Below are 18,489 nucleotides of genomic sequence, written 5' to 3' on the forward strand. Positions count from 1 at the left end.
CTTTTGTGGGAAGTCAGCCTCTCCCCTCCCAACATCCCTGTTGCCTCGGCACTATAAGATGGTTTCGTGAGACCAGTTGCTCTCATTGCCATGTGGTTTTGAGGCAACAGTGTAGTAATGGTGAGGCCACGGACCATATTTTCGTTCTTGTGGACCATTAGTGGAAAACTGGTGTAAATTGGCACTTCTAAAGTAAAATAAGCCCTGTAACTATGCATGAAAGGGTGTTACTGTATCTGACCACATTGATTCTACCAACATTATAGTTCTTGCATTTCATTAAATGTTGCTGAATTGTCTTTAAGGGGGGGAAATCACACTGAATCTGTACTTTCCCCCTCTGATCCCAGCTATTTCAGAATGAGAAGGAACTCCTCTGCACCCCTAACCAGCACAGGTGCAGATATAAGGGAGGCAAAACAAAGACATCGCTCCCCAAGAGGGATTCAGCCCTTCCAATGAAATTTTACTTCAGCCCCCAAATTTGTACTAATGCAGCAATTTAAAACTTCAAGGAAGGCAGAGAAACATCCTTCCTCTTTTGGCTCCGGTCTGGCTAGAGGGGTTTTTTTTGCAGACAACGCCTCTATTTTCAAACTTGTTTCTTGTGCGACCATGAGGATTAGAAACTTTCTTTTCTCAAAAAATTTTTTTTCCAGGAATTTCAAATGTTCACGGCTATTCCAGCAAAGCAGTAATTGGAAAATATCTAAGCCATACAAGCATGCTTTTGTATTCTTAAAATAAGGGAGTGGCAAAAGAAAAGGTGAACAGTAACCTAGGCAGGAAGAACAGTTGTGAAATAAGAAATGGAGGGAGCAGAGAATGAGGAAGCGATAGCACAGAGCAGAGGGAAACATGAAAGTCAGTGAGTGAAAGTAATAATAAATAATATAATAATATATAATATTTAATAATGTAATTTATATATAATATAAATAACATTATAATGTAATGCAATATAATACTAATAATATTACAATATAATAATTGTATACAGAGCCCTTGGTGGCACAGTGGGTTAAAGCGCTGAGCTGCTGAACTTGCTGACCAAAAGGTCGCAGGTTCATATCCAGGGAGCAGTGTGAGCTCCTGCTGTTAGCCCCAGCTTCTGCCAACCTAGCAGTTCGAAAACATGTAATTTTGAGTAGATCAATAAGTACTGCTCCGGCGGGAAGGTAACAGCGCTTCATGCAGTCATGCCAGCTGCATTACCTTGGAGGTGTCTACAAACAATGGGATATCTAAGGATGGATCTAGAATAAATGCAGTTTGACACTACTGTAACTCCCATGGCTCATAGGAACTGTAGTCTTAGAGGGTCTTTAGCCTTTTTTCACCCAAGATGACTGGTGCCTCACCAAACTATGAATCCTAGGATTCCATAGAATGCAGCTATGTCACTTGAGATGGTTTCAACCTGCATTCATTCTACAGTGTATATCAGGCATGGGCAAATTTTGGTCCTCCAGGTGTTTTGGACTTCAACTCCCACATTTCCTGGACTTCAACTTCCATAATTCCTGGCTGAGGGGGGAAAGGAAGAAGCCTGAGGCCAGGAATTGTGTGAGCTGAAGTTCAAAACATCTGGAGGATCAAACTTTGCCCATGCCTGGTGTACATGTACCCTGAGACTTCCAGAAACATGAGCCTGTCTTGATTGCGACCAACTTCTCCCACTAGTGTGCGTGTTTAGCTCATGTTTTATGCCAGAGATGAACAGCTCTTCTGAAAGAACCTTTATCGTGGTCCCAAATCTGTTGACCCATGGAATATCCATTGGGCAAAGCTAGTTCTTCAGGGCTGACTAGCTCTTACCTTTAGGGCTTTGCTTGACAAACTGTCAGCTGACATATTTGCCTCTTGCTCCTGCTGGTGTCCAGGAAAGAGCCTGTAACTGGGCAGGACAAAACAAAAACAAAGACCAGCGATCAGTATTCACCCCTTAGCATATGTGTATTTTCTGGGGGAAAGAGGAAATGTATTCCACACGAAATGCATCCCCTCCTATGACCCTGTCTGTCCCTTCCCGTCCCATTCTCCACGAGCCATCCCACCAAAGAGAAAGGCGCAAAGAGAATCGTCCTTGTGTGGGTGGAGGTGTGCTTGACTGTTCCACAGCGCTTTGGTCCAGCTGAGCAAGAGAGATAGTCACTGACCCAACATCAGAATGAGTCACGCTTTTAGGTTTGTTTGGCTTTTAGCAAACACCCAATTTTTTAAAAAAATTCCAACATGTGATGCAGCAAGAGCTTGTGGTCTCTTCTACAAGTTCAGCTACCTGCCCACCCACCCCCCTCTAAAAAAAAAGCTTATAGAAAGATAAAAGCTATTCATCTCCCCCCTTACTATCTCTCCGCTGGACATGCCCTACAGCTACCGGAAACTGCACAAGGGCAAACATTTCCTGAGAGCAAGGAAACTAGAACAGTGTGGAGCCAGCTATAGCGGGTGTGCCTTTGAAATGCCACATTTTTTAAAAAAATAAAGAAAGACCAGGGAGAGAAGAAAAACAGTATTTTTATAAGCTCAAAAAGGGAACTAAAGGGTGCATCCAGACTGGCTGCAAAGTCCCCGATTCTATTCCTGCCCTTTCCAATTTTACACGGGTATAAAATTAACCAACTTACGGAATTGGCCTGAAAAGCCTTTGATTGTACCACAAAATATTCTGGGATAAACAAAACTTGTATGGTTCTCAAAAATAAAATCAGAAGGAACAGGATCAAAATCTGGGACTTTTTAATCTTTTCATGTACTCTCACGCTACCAGGAAAATTTGGTGTTCAGCAAGGCAGAATCCTTTCACATCTCCTCGCAAGGCAACTGGAGACCTTGGAAATGTTATTGCAAATACAAGACATTAATTACTGTATATAGGATGGCTTTTTATTGTATTAATGTAATGTTTTTAACTGTTTATAATTATTGTTATTATGTATTTTATTGTGTTGAATTGTAGGCATCAAACGTATGCCGGTTGGAAGCCGCCCTGAGTCCCCCTTAGGGGGTTGAGAAGGGCGGGGTAGAAGGACCCAAAATAAATAAAATAAAATAAATAAATATACCGCAGTATAAACCTAGTTTTTCAGTCCTTTTTTAGGCTGACAAAGTCCCCCTTGGCTTATACTCGAGTCAAGGTTATTTATTATTTTACTCTGTTGTTGTTACTGTTATTATTATTACATTAATTATATTACTATATTTATTATTATTATTATTATTATTATTACATTTATCATTTTACTCAATTATTAATATTACATTTATTATTTTACTTTAATACTGTTATTATTACAGTTATTATTTTACTCTATTTATTATTATTTGAAACACAACAAGATGAGTCCACAGCAAACAAGATCACTCTGCTGGCTGTTATATTGGATCACATGTCGGACACTTCCCAAGTGCCTAGGACTGTGTGATGTATCAGCGAATAATGTGTGCAGATCTCAGTAAGGTGGCCTTTTGCAGCTGACAGATGGTAATTTTGTCAGTGGCGATTGTGTTTAAGTGCTGGCCAAGGTCTTTAGGCACTGCACCCAGTGTGCCGATCACCAATAATAATAATAATAATTATTAATAATAATAATTTTTTTGGTCGTGTCAGGAATGACTTGAGAAGCTGCAAGTCGCTTCTGTTGTGAGAGAATTGGCCATCTGCAAGGATGTTGCCCAGGGGACGCCCGGATGATTTTTGATGTTTTTATCATCCTTGTGGGAGGCTTCTCTCATGTCCCTGCATGAGGAGCTGGAGCTGATAGAGGGAGCTCATCTGCCTCTGCCCAGATTCAAACCTGCGACCTGTTGCTCTTCAGTCCTCCGGCACAGAGGTTTAACCCACTGCGCCACCGGGGACTCCATAATAATAACAATAATAATAATAATAATAACAACATTTATAATAATAATATTTATTATTTTACTCTATTTGTTATTGTTATTATTACATTTATCATTTTACTCTATAATTATTATTACATTTATCATTTTGCTTTATTGCTGTTATTATTACATTTATGTTTTTATCTTATTACTGTTATTATAACATTTCCATTATTTTTCTCTATTATTATTATTATTATTATTATTATTACATTTATAATTTCACTCTCTTTATTATTATTGGCAGAATACATAAACACATTTACACTGAAGGCGGTTAGAATAATGGTTTAATCAGAGTTGGGCAGTCCTATCCTAAATTACAGTTTTATGTAAATATTCAAAAACATTTCACCTACTGATGCCTCAATTAATGTAATTTTATTGGTACCTATTTTTATTTGAAATTTACCAATAGTTGCTGCATTTCCCACCCTTGGCTTATACTCAAGTCAATCTATTTTCCCAGTTTTTTATGGTAAAATTAGGTGCTTTGGCTTATATTTGGGGTGGCTTATACTTGAGTATCTATGGCACTTAAAAGTAACTTGGTGTTTACTACCCAGGAGTGGCATATAACATTATTGATAGTGCAGGGTCACCGATACCTTCCTTTCCAGGTATTTAAAAACCCTTTCAAATGCATAAAATGAGAAAACAATTTCAAAAATCCTCCAGTAACTTTTTAAAAATCAAATCACAACACAAATTGATCTACAAACTATTATAATCCATCCTGTTATTTCTGAAAGTAACAGCATTACACCTATTCGTTAGCTCAAAAAAAGAGAAAAGAAATGGATTACAAACACTGTCAGTACTCCTAAGGCATTGCTTCCAAACGCTGGGTAGCAATGCACAATTGCTAATAGAGATATCTTCTCTATTAGGCCTTTGACGTAGCTCTGTCCTCAGTCAGATATCTGTGGAATTTGGGAGTCAGCTGATTTACTGAAGGACAAGATTCTTTCATTTATTTCCGCTGCTAGAAGCCCAGGCAGGCCTCAGTGACATCCAAATATACTAATATAGAATGGTATGCTGCCAAAGGGTTTGAGCAATTACAGTATGACCCCAGTATCCACAGAGGAAATGTTTCAATACTCCCATGGATACCTATTATTGTTGTATTTGTTGTTGTTGTTGTTGTTTATACCCTGCTTTTTCTCTCCACAAAGGAGACTAAACCCGTGGACAATATTTTCACAACAGTTGCCAAAGAATAGCACTAGAGGACTTAGACAGGTGCACAAACACTTCTGGGCGAAATGTATTATGGGGGCGTAGAAAAGTGAAACCATGGATATAGAGTCTACAGATATGGGGTCACATGTACCCCATATTCCAATAGGGCAGCATTAGCCACTTCTTTCACCTACTATACCCCCTCTTATTATCCAGGGGCTTAGAAGTCAACATTATTTTAATTATATACAATATTCCTTACTTAGAATCACTCGGAGACACATGAGAAATTAACGAGGGAATGTGGAACACCGCCATGTAAACTTATTGAAAGAAAAGGATGCTCATCAGAAACTGCCCAGAACATCTCCAAATCTGGGGCTGGCACTGTGTCCATATCATTAAATACAACACATAAATAGGTTTGTGTAGGGAGATCGGACCTATACCACAGTGTCACTGAATGGTCTAAATCTCTGCAGTTAACCCCAATACATTTCCATTTTGGGATCCAACCTAAGATACTTGGATTTCAACCACTTGGTACTCTCAAGATTTGTTGTGCTAGTGCCATCAGCTCTTACTTGTGGGGGTTGGTAAATGTAAATAAACAGAAGCATTACTACAGTTTCTGAACCATTATACTATATCCTGCAGTATAATAAAGTGTCGCTTGGCCTTGTGTAACAAGTAATGGTATCTTTACTTCAGTTCAAAAGATCAAACAGGGCAACAATATATACAGCAGTCTCTCTGAATTCAAACAGAGAACAGAGGGAATGAACAGTCCTTTTTAAACAGCCTTTAAAATATGCTTCATGCCTCAAAAATGATCAGGCTTCAGAGAGCTGGCAGTCATTTCCTTCCTGACTTTTCCAGTCAGCACTCTCTTCACTCTCCGAAGTGAAAATGACAGTTAAAATGCTGTTTCTGCTGCAAGCCAGATACAGCAGCCAATCAGAACACCACCCCCTGGCAATCTCAGCCAATCAGCTGCCAACACATGTCTTTCCAGTCAACCCACCACATCATGGCATCTCTTTCAAATCCTCACAATACTCACAGGATGAGGGATGACGGAGCCTAAGGATTCAAGTCTAAATCCTTTAGAGCAGAGCTTTCCAAACTGTATGTTAGTGTGTCATCTGCAATGTGTAGGTGTGTTGCATGGACATAAGGAGAAACCTTTGAGTCCATGTGAAAATAAGCAATAAATCATATATTTTTAAAATATTAATTAAAACTTTTAATGAGATATGTTGTGCCCCCCAAAATGTTGTTTTTGCAATGTATGCATGTGTCCATATTTCTTCTTATAAGGAATAGGTTTAATTTCTGGTTGTTAGTAAAACTGAATTACTGTGTCGCGAAATGATGCATGTCTAAAAATTGTGTCATCCGCATGAAATGTTTGGAAAGTTCTGCTTCCGACTAGACCAGGTTAAGAAAGACTGGTGTAGAGGACTGGCAAGCTGGCATAACCAGCAACCCAATCATTGCCCATAAAAAGGGAAAGTCTTAAGCTGCTGTATATTAGGGAACCTCAGCACGACATTATACTAAATTTATATTATACTAAATGTCTGTTCAGGACATTCCATGTCCCGTGAACTTCAGCATGAAGGTCAAGGTGGAGAATCTTCAGTTCTCCAAATGTCGGTGAACTCCTACTATGTCTCACCATTGGTTAAATTGCATACTGCTGATGGGAACTGGAGACCACCCTATGAAGATCCATAGAAGCCCCAAATCCTGGTATTGGGTTTTGACAGGGCACTTGTCTTTTCCTCAATGCAACAAGTCCCAAAGCTTCAAGACTATGCCAGAATCCAGTTGTACCTTTTGTGCAGCAAAATGATGGCAAAGATCATATAATCATTGGTCGTATAAGCTGTGGCAAAGATAAGTACCGTATATATTCGAATATAAGTCGACCCGAATATAAGCCGACGTACCTAATCTACCACAAAAAACTGGGAAAATTAATTGACTCAAGTATAAGCCGAGGGTGGGAAATGCAGCAGCTACTGGTAAATTTCAAAATAAAAATAGATACCAATAAAATTACATTAATTGAGCTATCTGTAGGTTAAATGTTTTTGAATACTTATTCTTTTTCAAAGAAAAACAGTAAACTAGCTCTGTAAGTGGAAATGTAGGATTAACAAAATATATGGTATCAAAAATAACGTAATAATAATATTAATAATAATATTAATAATAATAATAATAATAGTAATACTTCATTTGTATCCCACCCTAACTCCCCATGGGGACTCAGGCCGGTTTCCAACATAGTAGCAGGCAAACATTCAATGCCTATATAACCAATGCAGAGCTAGATATTGATCTATAATTATATATACTAATTTCACATATGCATTTCTCCCTGAAATGTTTCCAAATCCTCTCTCTATAGATGTGCATTTCTCTCCTGCAATATTTAGAAGCCCTATATATATATATATATATATATATATATATATATATAATATCTATCTAGACATCTCTCTCTCTGTTTATATATGTGTGTGTGTGTGTGCATTTCCCCTGCAATATTTGCAAGCCCTATATATCTATATTCATATGTATATATGTATGTATGTGTATATATATATATATATATATATATATATATATATATATATGAATGACATCTCTCTATATATAGATAATTATATCTATATAGGATTTGCAAAGACTTGCAAACATGTGAGGTGTGTGTGTGTGTGTGTGTGTGTGTGTGTATATATATATATATATGATTTGCAAAGACTTCAGGAGAAACATGCATATATAGAAACATATTTATAGATCTATAACGCTTGCAAAGGCAAGGGAACAAAAATGCACATATAAAGTTAATACATTTAGATACATAAAAAGCTAGGAAGTTGGGTGTGTTTGAAAGAAAGCCATACAGACAAGGAGGACATGAAATATATCTCCTTCCCTCCCTTTTGATTGGAAAAGAAAACACACTGTTAAGCAGTTTCTCAAGTCCCTCCTGACACGAACAAAGGGAGGGAAAGAGGAGAGAGAAATATATCATATATTGCAAGCAATGGCCTCCAGGCTCCACTGCCCGGCTTGACCCCATTATAAGCCGAGGGTGGCTTCTTTAGCTCAAAAAAAGGGTTGAAAAACTCGGTTTATCTCTGAGTATATACGGCATTCTATAAATATAAACTGAAATTTATAAAGGCACGCAAACTATTTTTCCTCACCCTATTGTGTGCAAATGTTGCACTTCAATTGGAGAAAAGAATTCAAATCCTTATGCTGATCTGGGTAAAGATGAATCTAATTCAGGCAAACCTACTTCACAGAATTGCTGTGAGGGTAAATGGGCAAATTATTTTGAAAAAAGACAGGCTATAATGTAATAAAACAGCCTAAATTCCATTTCCCGCTCCAAGTAAAGAAGTTCCACTGAATCAGTTGCTAGTGATAAGTAAACACATAAATCCTACTGCGTGAACTGGTTGTAATTCCAGGGACTTACAATGTGATTTAGGACAATATAATATGAGGCTGGAGACAAACATGGAGTTCAGATCCATGGGGCAGTTCACTTTTTCTTAATGAGTTGCCCTCAAAAATTATTGTCATGCATTTTGAGTCTATGGGGGCAAAGTGAGTTAGATTCAAACAAATAACACTATGCAACATGATTTTTGTTCCTGGGTTATAAATGCCATTTCCTAATTGGTTCTATCATAAAAACATGCAAAAAGTTTATTAAACTGCAAAAGCTTTGTTTTTGAGGGACATACTGCAGTACATTTTTGCTATAGTTTTTCAATGAATATATCGCATTGAGTCTCAACCAATTCAACAGTTTGTGGCCGCCACAAAAACAAAGTTTCTGGAGTATAACAACTACTTTCAAAGTAAGTACCTCACAATGAAACAGGACAACACTTTCAAACCAGGAACAGAAAAGTGTTCAAATTTTGTTACATAGTGTAAATAACGTTCCCATTTTTCCTAGTGCTCACAGAGCCCAGTCCCCATAGAAACAGAAAGACATGGGGAATTAATTATCACAAGAATGTTTATTACAAGGATGTGTGATGCTCTCTTTCTATCCAAAGTGGGATTTTGGGCTCAGTTTAGTGACTGCTTCCAGTGATATTTTTGGGACTGGTTTCAGCTGTTCTATTGTTTTCCTGTATTGTGCCTCTTTTCTCCTTACTGGGGTTTATGGAATTGTAATGGGACTTTATTGTGGGCATTTTATGGTATTACTAGCTGTACCCGCCACGTGTTGCTGTGGCCACCCTTCCCTCCCTCTTTCTTTTCTTCTTTCCCTCCTTCCTTCACTCCCACTTTCCTTCTTTCCCTTTCCTTCTTTCCTCCTCTCCTTCCTTCCTTCTCTACCTCTTTCCTTCCTTCCTTCCTTCCTTTGCTTTTTGATTCCATCCTTCCTACTCTCTTCCTTCCTTCCTTCCTTCCTTCCTTCCTTCCTTCCTTCCTTCCCACTTTCCCTCCTTCCTTCACTCCTTCTTTCCTTCTCTACCTCTTTTCTTCCTTCCCCCTTTTTCTTTTCCTTCTGCTTTCTCTTTCTTCCTTACCTCTTTCCTTCCTTCCTTCTTTCACACTTTGCTTTTTTTCTCTCCCTCCCTCCCTCCCTCCGCCTTCCTTCCTTCCTTCCTTCCTTCCTTCCTTCCTTCCTTCCTTCCTTCCCTCTTTCCCTCCTTCCTTCACTCCTTCTTTCCTTCTCTACCTCTTTTCTTCCTTCCCCCTTTTTCTTTTCCTTCTGCTTTCTCTTTCTTCCTTACCTCTTTCCTTCCTTCCTTCTTTCATACTTTGCTTTTTTTCTCTCCCTCCCTCCCTCCCTCCCTCCCTCCCTCCGCCTTCCTTCCTTCCTTCCTTCCTTCCTTCCTTCCTTCCTTCCTTCCTTCCTTCCTTCCTTCCTTCCTTCCTTCCCTCCCTCCCTCCCTCCCCCTTTTTTAGCTTTTCATCATTTAGCTTTTTTGGGTTTTTAAGTCCTTTCTGCTGGTTTTTTTTTGGGGGGGGGGGTCTGTTAGGGGTATAGTGTCCACTTTCGTGTCAATTCGTCCAGTGGTTTTTGAGTTATGTTAATCCTACAAACGAACATTACATTTTTATTTATATAGATATTGGTAACTGCTGTGCTTTGTAAGCTACTCCAGGAGAACTTTTTAGATTTGAAAGGCAGCCTAAGAATCCTATAAATAACTAGCTAGTTTATTCTGAGTGTGGAATGGGGAAAGTTGGAAACAGAAAAGCTCACACTACATAAGAATAGCTTTGGTGGAAGTGATTGTTATGGGAGATTTAGCTCTTTGATATCCTCAAAAGAGAAAAGCTTATGGTAATGAGTTTTGTTTATGTTGCCAGGCTGGGATTCACATTTTGTGCATTCACAGACTCTCCAAGTGGATGCATAGCTTCCATCATTTTGCATAGAAAACCTGGGACATACAGCAGAGTCTTGCTTATCCAACATAGGTCGGCAGAACGTTGAATAAGAGAAAATGTTGGGTAATAAGGAGAGATTAAGAAAAAGCCTATTAAATGTCAAATTACATTATCACTTTACAAATTAAGCACCAAAACAAAATGTTTTATAACAAATCAACAGAAAAGGCAGTTCAATACATGGTAACGTTATGTAGTAATTACTGTATTTACGAATATAGCACCAAAACATCGCATTATATTGAAACAGTTGTGGATCCGGGCAGGAGACAGACTGCATTGGATAATACAAAATGTTGGATGAGCAAAGGTTGGATAGGTGAGACTCTACTGTATGTGGCTGAGCAACATCAATGTAAGGTTAAGGCAGCAAAAACACACAAACTATGAGAAATTGCAGCTATTTGCTTTTGTCTGAACCTACCGAAAAGGGCAAGATTTGTCCTTGTTCTCCTCTCTCATAGTCATGAGTTAATTGCAAGCAAACTATTTCTGAGTTTTGAACTCATTTTGCAGCAATAGAAATAACCTGAGAACAAAGGGGGAAATAGAAGGAGAAACTGGGGCTTTTAAAAAGTTTTTGAAAAAAGTGGGATGGCAAAAATAAGAAGGGACTAAGACAGTTGGGGGAGTATGGGAATAAAAATAGAAAATTAGGTATTGTTAAGACTAAATTCACTGTGAGACCAAAGTGTTATTTTGATGGGAATAATGGACAACCATACAGAAAGAAAAATTGAAAGATTGCTGCAATATACTGTATTACAACTGCTTCAAGAGCTGTAATTGCTCTGAGATGGAGAATAGATTACTGCAATGCACTCTATGCGGGGTTGCCTTTGAAGACTGTTCAGAAGCTTCAAATGGTCCAACGGGCAGTAGCCAGATTACTCACTGGAGTGGTGTACAACTCCCGATACACCAGCTCCACTAACTGATTCTGAGCACAATTTAAAGTGCTGGCTTTAGCCTATAAAGCCCTAAAAGGGTCTGGCCCAGCTTACCTATCCAAACATATCTCCCTCTGTGACCCACCTCAGACGTTAAGATCATTGGGGGAGGCCCTGCTGTCGGTCCCACTCACCTCGCAAGCATGACTGGTAAGGTTGAAAGACAGGGCCTTCTTAGTGGTGGCCCCTCACCTATGGAATAGATCTGCCCCATTCCTCCTGACCGTCAGGAAAAAACTGAAAACATGGCTCTGGGATCAGGCTTTCAGCCAGTAACAGGAGTAGTGCAATATGAGACTACAAATTGATATGACAACTCGGATAGGGCCTGGAATACGATTTGGATCATGCAATTTTAATTGATGTGTTATTGCTATGTTTTTAATGGGTTTGGTTTTAATGTTTTTGTTTATTTATCAATGAATTAATATATGACATTGAATTTTTGCCTTTGTAAGGCCGCCCTGAGTCCTCTTCAGGGTTGAGAAGGGCGGAATATAAATGTGTTAAATAATATTGGAAGAAAGGAGCATGGACAAAGTGACTATGCTGATCAAGGAGAAATCTTTGGTTAACTTTAAGAAAGACTGGCACTTGTTCATCACCTTTTTACAACAGCAATGGGAGCATTTGTCAACTATAGGATTCATGAATTAGTAGAATTTTGCCGAAAATAGAAGTATTTCTGTATAATATTATTTAAAGGGAGAGCTAAAAACCATCAAATGAGAGTAAAAAGTTTAAAAATCAAAAAAGAAACTGAAGATTATGGATGGAGTTCTCTAAAACCCAATTTGGGGTTGGAGAGAGATGGAGAATATAAAATAGACAAATCATCCATCTGAATATGTGGAAGGACCCTGTTCTCAGGATCAGAGTGATGCTATATTCTGCTAAAAATGGAAAAAACTTTACGACAGGGAAAATGTCCGTATAGTCTGTTTGTTATGCTCACATTGAGACATGCCTAGACAGGAGACTGGGACAAACACAACTTCGATGGGCACTGGTCCAAGACTTAGAGAAACAACCGGTTGTTGTGTCGTAGAGAACAAACACAGCAACTTACACGAGAAAGGGAACCTCACAGGGCCAACTTAGAAAGTTTGGCTGCCACCTTGCTCTCACAGTTTCTATGAATGGATGCTAGTTAAAGGCTTTGCCAGGCAACAAATGCAATTCAGCCATTTCTGCCCAGCAAACTGCAATACTTTGTTTTTGCTCCATTTGCCAAAACTGACTCAGTCACCATTTTCAACCTGGAGGGCAGCTGGTTTCAGTGGGAGGACGAACAGTACCTGTCTGCACAGTCAGATGACATTTGAGAGGAGAGGCATATGCGAACTATGAACTAATCGTCTTCCAGACAGAAAGCTCAGCAAACAGCAGACTCAACCATAACTGAAGAAGCCTGATGATGCTATTCATAAGTTGGTCAGCTGGTTGGTAAACAGTCAGGACAATGATTCTATAAACAATCTAATCAAGGCATTATGTTTAATCACAATAAAGTCACATTTCTTTTTGGATTTCCATTCACCTTTTCTCTTTTTTTTTTCATCGAGTGGGGAGCTGTAATTCTTTGAGCTTAATCTGAAACATATTGTCACTTACAACACTTTTTGTAACCATAGGCATCTTTTGTCAATTAGTTTTATGCCATCTGGCATTCACTTATTGACCTAAGGATCATGGATTGTGTACAATTCCCTATTTCAGACTTAACTGAATTTTTTAAAAATCATTATGTATTCTTTAGAGCTAATATGTGTCACTTCGTGACATGGACAGCCAAGGTTACTCCTTTTCTCTCCTGATTCTCTATCATTTTGAGAACTTTCTCCTTTCTTCCCTTTACCATTTGTAGGAAGACCTGTTGCTGTTATCTGCTTTTGAGTCAACTCCAACTCACAGCAACCCTATCATAAGGTTTTCTCATCAAGATTTAATCAAAGCAGGTTTGCCACAGCTTTCTTCTGAGGCTGAGAATATGATTTTCCAAATGTTATTCAGTGGGTTTCATCGCCTCGGTGACAATCCAGATCTTCTAAAATCATAGAATGATAGAGTTGGAAGAGACCTCATGGGCTATCCAGTCCCAACTCCCTGCCAAGAAACAGGTAAATCGCATTCAAAGCACCCCTGACAGATGCTCATCTGTTCCACCCCAAATATCAATCCACTACTCTACATTGGCACTCTGTAGGAAGACCTCTTAACTGTAACCCAGAATATGGTATCACACTACTAAAATATACATCCATAGTACAATAGAATCTCACTTATCCAACCTTCGCTCATCCATCGTTCTGTATTATCCAATGCAATCTGCCTCCTGCCCGGATCCACAGCTGTTTCAATACATTGTGATGTTTTGGTGCTAAATTCATAAATACAGTAATTACTACAAAACGTTACCATGTATTGAACTGCTTTTTCTGTTGATTTGTTGTAAAACATGATGTTTTGGTGCTTGATTTGTAAAATCATAACGTAAGCTGATGTTTAATAGGTTTTTCTTTAATTCCTCCTTATTATCCAACATTTTCACTTATCCAACATTCTGCCAGCCTATTTATGTTGGATAAGCAAGACTTTATTGTATGTACAAGCTGTCTTCTGGATCAAGGGATCTCAAAGCATCTTATGGGCAAAACAATAATCCTCCAAAACAATTTAACATGAGCAAACAAATGCAGAAATGGATCTAATATACAGCCAGCCAAAACAAATCCATTTTTTGCCACTCGACTTAAAACAAGCAGGCTTCTCTTGGGTAGATATATTATAGTTTAACTGCTATGGCAAAAAGATGTGCTTTTTCCTCTGGAAAGGATCACAAGTTGTGCAATACTAGCTGCAAAGCAAGTTATACAAATAGTTGCTAACGCACCCTTGGACTTCTCTTTGCTTCTCTGATCACAAACCTTCACTAGTCCAAGAATCAAAGATCCAGACATTACATTGATTGCTGGAGGCAGAGATGTACAGAGTAACCACCCAGCTTTAGAAAAGTTCTCCCCTCTGCCATCTTAATGCAAGCCATGTGTCTCAGACCACTTTGCTGCTGTGCTAAAAAGCAAAGTAATCAGTGTTCTGTTGAGCAACTTCTTTAAAGTGTTCCATTAAAAGCCAAACACAACAGCATCCAGACACCTTAAAGATTAACAGATTTATTTTGCCATAAGCATTTCTAGGATGTCTACAAAATCTTATACCATATTAAAACTGGAGTTCTTTAAGGTGCCACAACTTCTTTGTTTCTGCCATAAAGGATTAAAACGGTATAGGACCAGCTGACCTGATATCTCGTCCCAATGCTTTTGACTGACCATTTAACCTCTGAACACTTAGTGACACTAGTCAACTCTGACTTATGTCATCTTCTAATAAAGTTTTTTTTTCCTGCAAGAGCTATTCAGAGGAGGCTTGCCTCTGTCTGCTCATGAGGCCAAGAGAGTGCAACAGTAGTTTCTATAACTAAATTTGGGATTTGAACCGTAGTCTCCCAGAGTGTCAGCCCAATTCTCAAACTTCTACATCAGTGGTTCTCAACCTTCCTAATACCACGGCCCCTTAATACAGTTCCTCATGTTGTAGTGACCCCCAACCATAAAATTATTTTCATTGCTACTTCACAACTGTCATGAATCATAATGTAAATATCTAATATGCACGATGTATTTTCATTCACTGAACCAAATTTGACACAAATACCCAATATGCCCAAATTTGAATATTAGTGGGGTTGGGGGGGGGGGGTTGATTTTGTCATTTGGGAGTTGTAATTGCTGGGACTTATAGTTAACCTACAATCGAAGAGCATTCTGAACACCACCAATGATGGAACTGAACCAAATTTGGCACACAGAACTCCCATGAACAACAGAAAATACTGGAAAGGTTTGGTGGGAATTGACCTTGAGTTTTTGGAGTTGTAGTTTACCTACATCAAGAGAGCATTCTGGACTCAAACAATGATCGATCGCACCAAACTTGGAACGAATACTCAATATGTCCAAATGTGAAAATTGGCGGAGTTTGGGGAAAATAGAACTTAACATTTGAGAGTTGTAGTTTCTGGGATTTGTAGTTCACCTACAATCAAAGAGAATTCTGAACCCCACCAATGATAGAATTGGGCCAAACTTCCCACACCGAACCCCCAAGCGTTGAAGGGACTTGCTGGCGTGAGCCTCGCTCCCATCTCGCATGCTCTCCTTTGCCCACACATGTGCACCATTCCTATCATGCACCAAACATGCCTGCTATCCCTCCTCACTTGGGAGTCTCAAAAACAGCCTTCCCTTTGGCTGAGACGCCAGCTGGTCAATCACAAGGGAGTAGGGCTTTTGGTAGGAGGATTCACCATCTGTTTCTAAAAAGGAAGAGACGAACAGGTAGAGAGATCTTCAGCCTTCTCTGATGAAGGGGTTCGTAAGACCATCAGAAATATATGTTTTCTGATGGTCTTTGGTGACCTCTCTGAAACCCCCCTCGTAACCCTCCCAGGAGTTCCGACTCCTGGGTTGAGAAACACTGTTCTACCTCATGGTGGCCTGCAAAACATGGCATGAATAAATAAACACTATTTTTTAAATTATGGTAACCTTTCTAGGCTAAGAAAGTTAGGTGTCCCAGTTGTTTACTGGATACAAAATGCTTATGCTAAACTAAGCATGTCAGCAGACTCTTCTTCATTTCCCACTGCTTCCTCTGAAATTGACTAAGGGATTTTGCTTTATTAAAAACAATAATGTTTGCAAATAGAGAGGATTTGGGACAGTTGTCTGCCCCACTGTATTCCCTAGCTTCTGACAACCCAAGCATCCTGCTGAAATGTTTTGAAACCAGCTTTCATGGTTGGTTAAGTCACAGCAGACAGATAGGGAATTGGTAATGTTATTTTTTTACCCCTCCCTGAGATGATTTAATCCTATCTGCTCCTTGTTTTGTTTCAATCATTATCTGCTCCCAGCCTTCAGGATAGGATGGGCTATCCATCTCGATAAATAGCTTTCGGATGAGAAAGAGGGATGATGGGGCAGAGACTGTAGGAGGGAGAGAAGCCATCTCACTGTGAATCAGCAGAAAGAGAAAACAGTTGCCAAAGCCCAATACACAACTCTCTATTGGGTGCTTTCCTCAATAAGGAAAGGTTTGAACCAGACGACTGTGAAGCAGCCAGGCAGGTGAATGAACACACAAACACAAGCTCACAAAGGCAAGGCGTCCTCCACAACCCTCCAGGCTGCATGGGCTGATAGAGTCCAGATAAAGAGAGACAGGAGGACTGACAAGAGGTGGAAGTGGAAGACGTGGACAGCAAGCTGAAGGCTTGAGATTTGCTCAGAGGAGAATCCAAGGCCAATTACAGCTTGCTGGAACAGCAAGCAGCACAAACACACAGACGTTGCGACACGTAGAAAGAACATTGCTGAAGGTGGCTAGCTTTTTATCCTGTGCTTTTCACCTGAAGTCCCACAGGTTGGATCTCCCAGAGTTTAGGAAGAATAAAGGATTTTTTTCCAGGCTCCAAAAGTCATACATTCCAATATACCCTCAGCCCTCCACATCTGCTGAAATTAGGGGCACAGGACCCATTTGAAAGTGAAGAACTGTGAATAAAGATATGGCTAGGAGAATACATCTTTGGGAAATATTAGCATGACTTTATGGTCAACTTCAGCTCAAACAGACCATAGAATCACATTGTAGGACCTAGAGATTTTCTGAAGGGTCTCTAGGTCCTCCAACAGTCATGCTAGAATACCTAGAGATTTATTTTATTTATTTATTTTCAACATTTCTACCCCACCCTTCTCAACCCCTGAGGGGGAACTCAGACCGGCTAACACTGGCAACAAATCGATGCCACAATATCATAATATAACAACAATATAAAAGCATAACTACACAATAGATTAAAAACAATAACATTAATTATACAGTCACATAGCCATTTCCATTATCATAACAATCATATGGTCCAGTTCAGCTTCCAAAGTGCCGTTGTGCCTACTAGCCGAAAGCCTGGTTCCAAAACCACAATTTCAGTTTTTTCCTAAAGGAAAGGAGGGAAGATGCCAATATAATATCACTGGGGAGCGAATTCCACAAGTGGGAGTCACTACCAAGAAGGCCCTGTCCCTTGTCCTCACCAGATGCGTTTGCAAAGCCGGTGGGATCGAGAGCAGGGCCTCCCTGGTGGATCTTAAATAACGAGGTGGAATGTAGAGGGAGATATGTTCGGACAAGTAATCTGGGCCAGAGCCATATAGGATTTTAGGCCAAGACCAGCACTTTGAATTGTGCTCGTAAATGGACCGGCACCCAGTGGGGCTGACATAGCAGGGGGGTGGTGTGCTCCCTGTATGGCACCCCGGTGAGCAATCTGGCTGCCGCCCGTTGGACTAGTTGAAGTTTCCAAACAGTCTTCAAAGGCAACCCCACGTAGAGTGCATTGCTGTAATCTATTCGGGATGTAACAGGAGCAAGGACCACCGTGGCCAGATCAGACTTCGCAAGGTACGGGCGCAGCTGGCGCACAAGCTTCCTAGTCAGAACACTGTTAATCAAATGCATGACTAATAAAATCTGCCAAAGTCAAAACTGCAAATGTGAAGGAATGACTGTAGATTGTGTGATAAAAGGGAGGCCAGAAAACAGCGTAGATGGCTTCCAACTACAACACTTCTACAAGTTTAATATGCAATCCAGGAAAAAAATGACAGACAATGAAGTAGTTCTTCAGTACTAAAACCCTATGTGGATGCTAAGGATTATTTTCCTAACATTTCTTCTGTAATCACTAAGAGTCAGGGCTTTCCTCTTTCAATGCCATTTCAACCATACTGAAACATATAGTGCTGATCTACTGCAAGAGCCTACTATGCAATCCCTGTGGCTAAATGAAGGAAACTGTTGACTCCGACCTTATGTCAAGGCCATATCGGACCCTCAGGATGTTGCTGAACTCTGACTCACGTCAACTTTAGCCAGCAATGAGGAATGCTGG

At 39.7% G+C, this 18,489-nt stretch overlaps 1 protein-coding gene across 2 annotated transcripts in view; it reads right to left on the reverse strand.

Moving 5' to 3' along the window:
• Positions 1-18,489, reverse strand: part of MAFF (MAF bZIP transcription factor F) — a 47,477-nt gene that overhangs the window by 3,732 nt on the left and 25,256 nt on the right. Inside the window, exon 2 of one of the 2 annotated variants that reach the window (XM_060777037.2) lies at positions 1,819-1,897. The exons of the other annotated variant lie outside the window; for it this stretch is intronic. Within the exon in view, the coding sequence (XP_060633020.1) occupies positions 1,819-1,854 (36 nt within the window). The 5' untranslated portion in view covers positions 1,855-1,897. The remainder of the gene's footprint in view (positions 1-1,818; positions 1,898-18,489) is intronic. 2 annotated transcript variants of the gene reach the window in all.

Source organism: Anolis sagrei, chromosome 5, assembly GCF_037176765.1.
Source record: "Anolis sagrei isolate rAnoSag1 chromosome 5, rAnoSag1.mat, whole genome shotgun sequence".
Lineage (NCBI taxonomy): Eukaryota > Metazoa > Chordata > Lepidosauria > Squamata > Dactyloidae > Anolis > Anolis sagrei.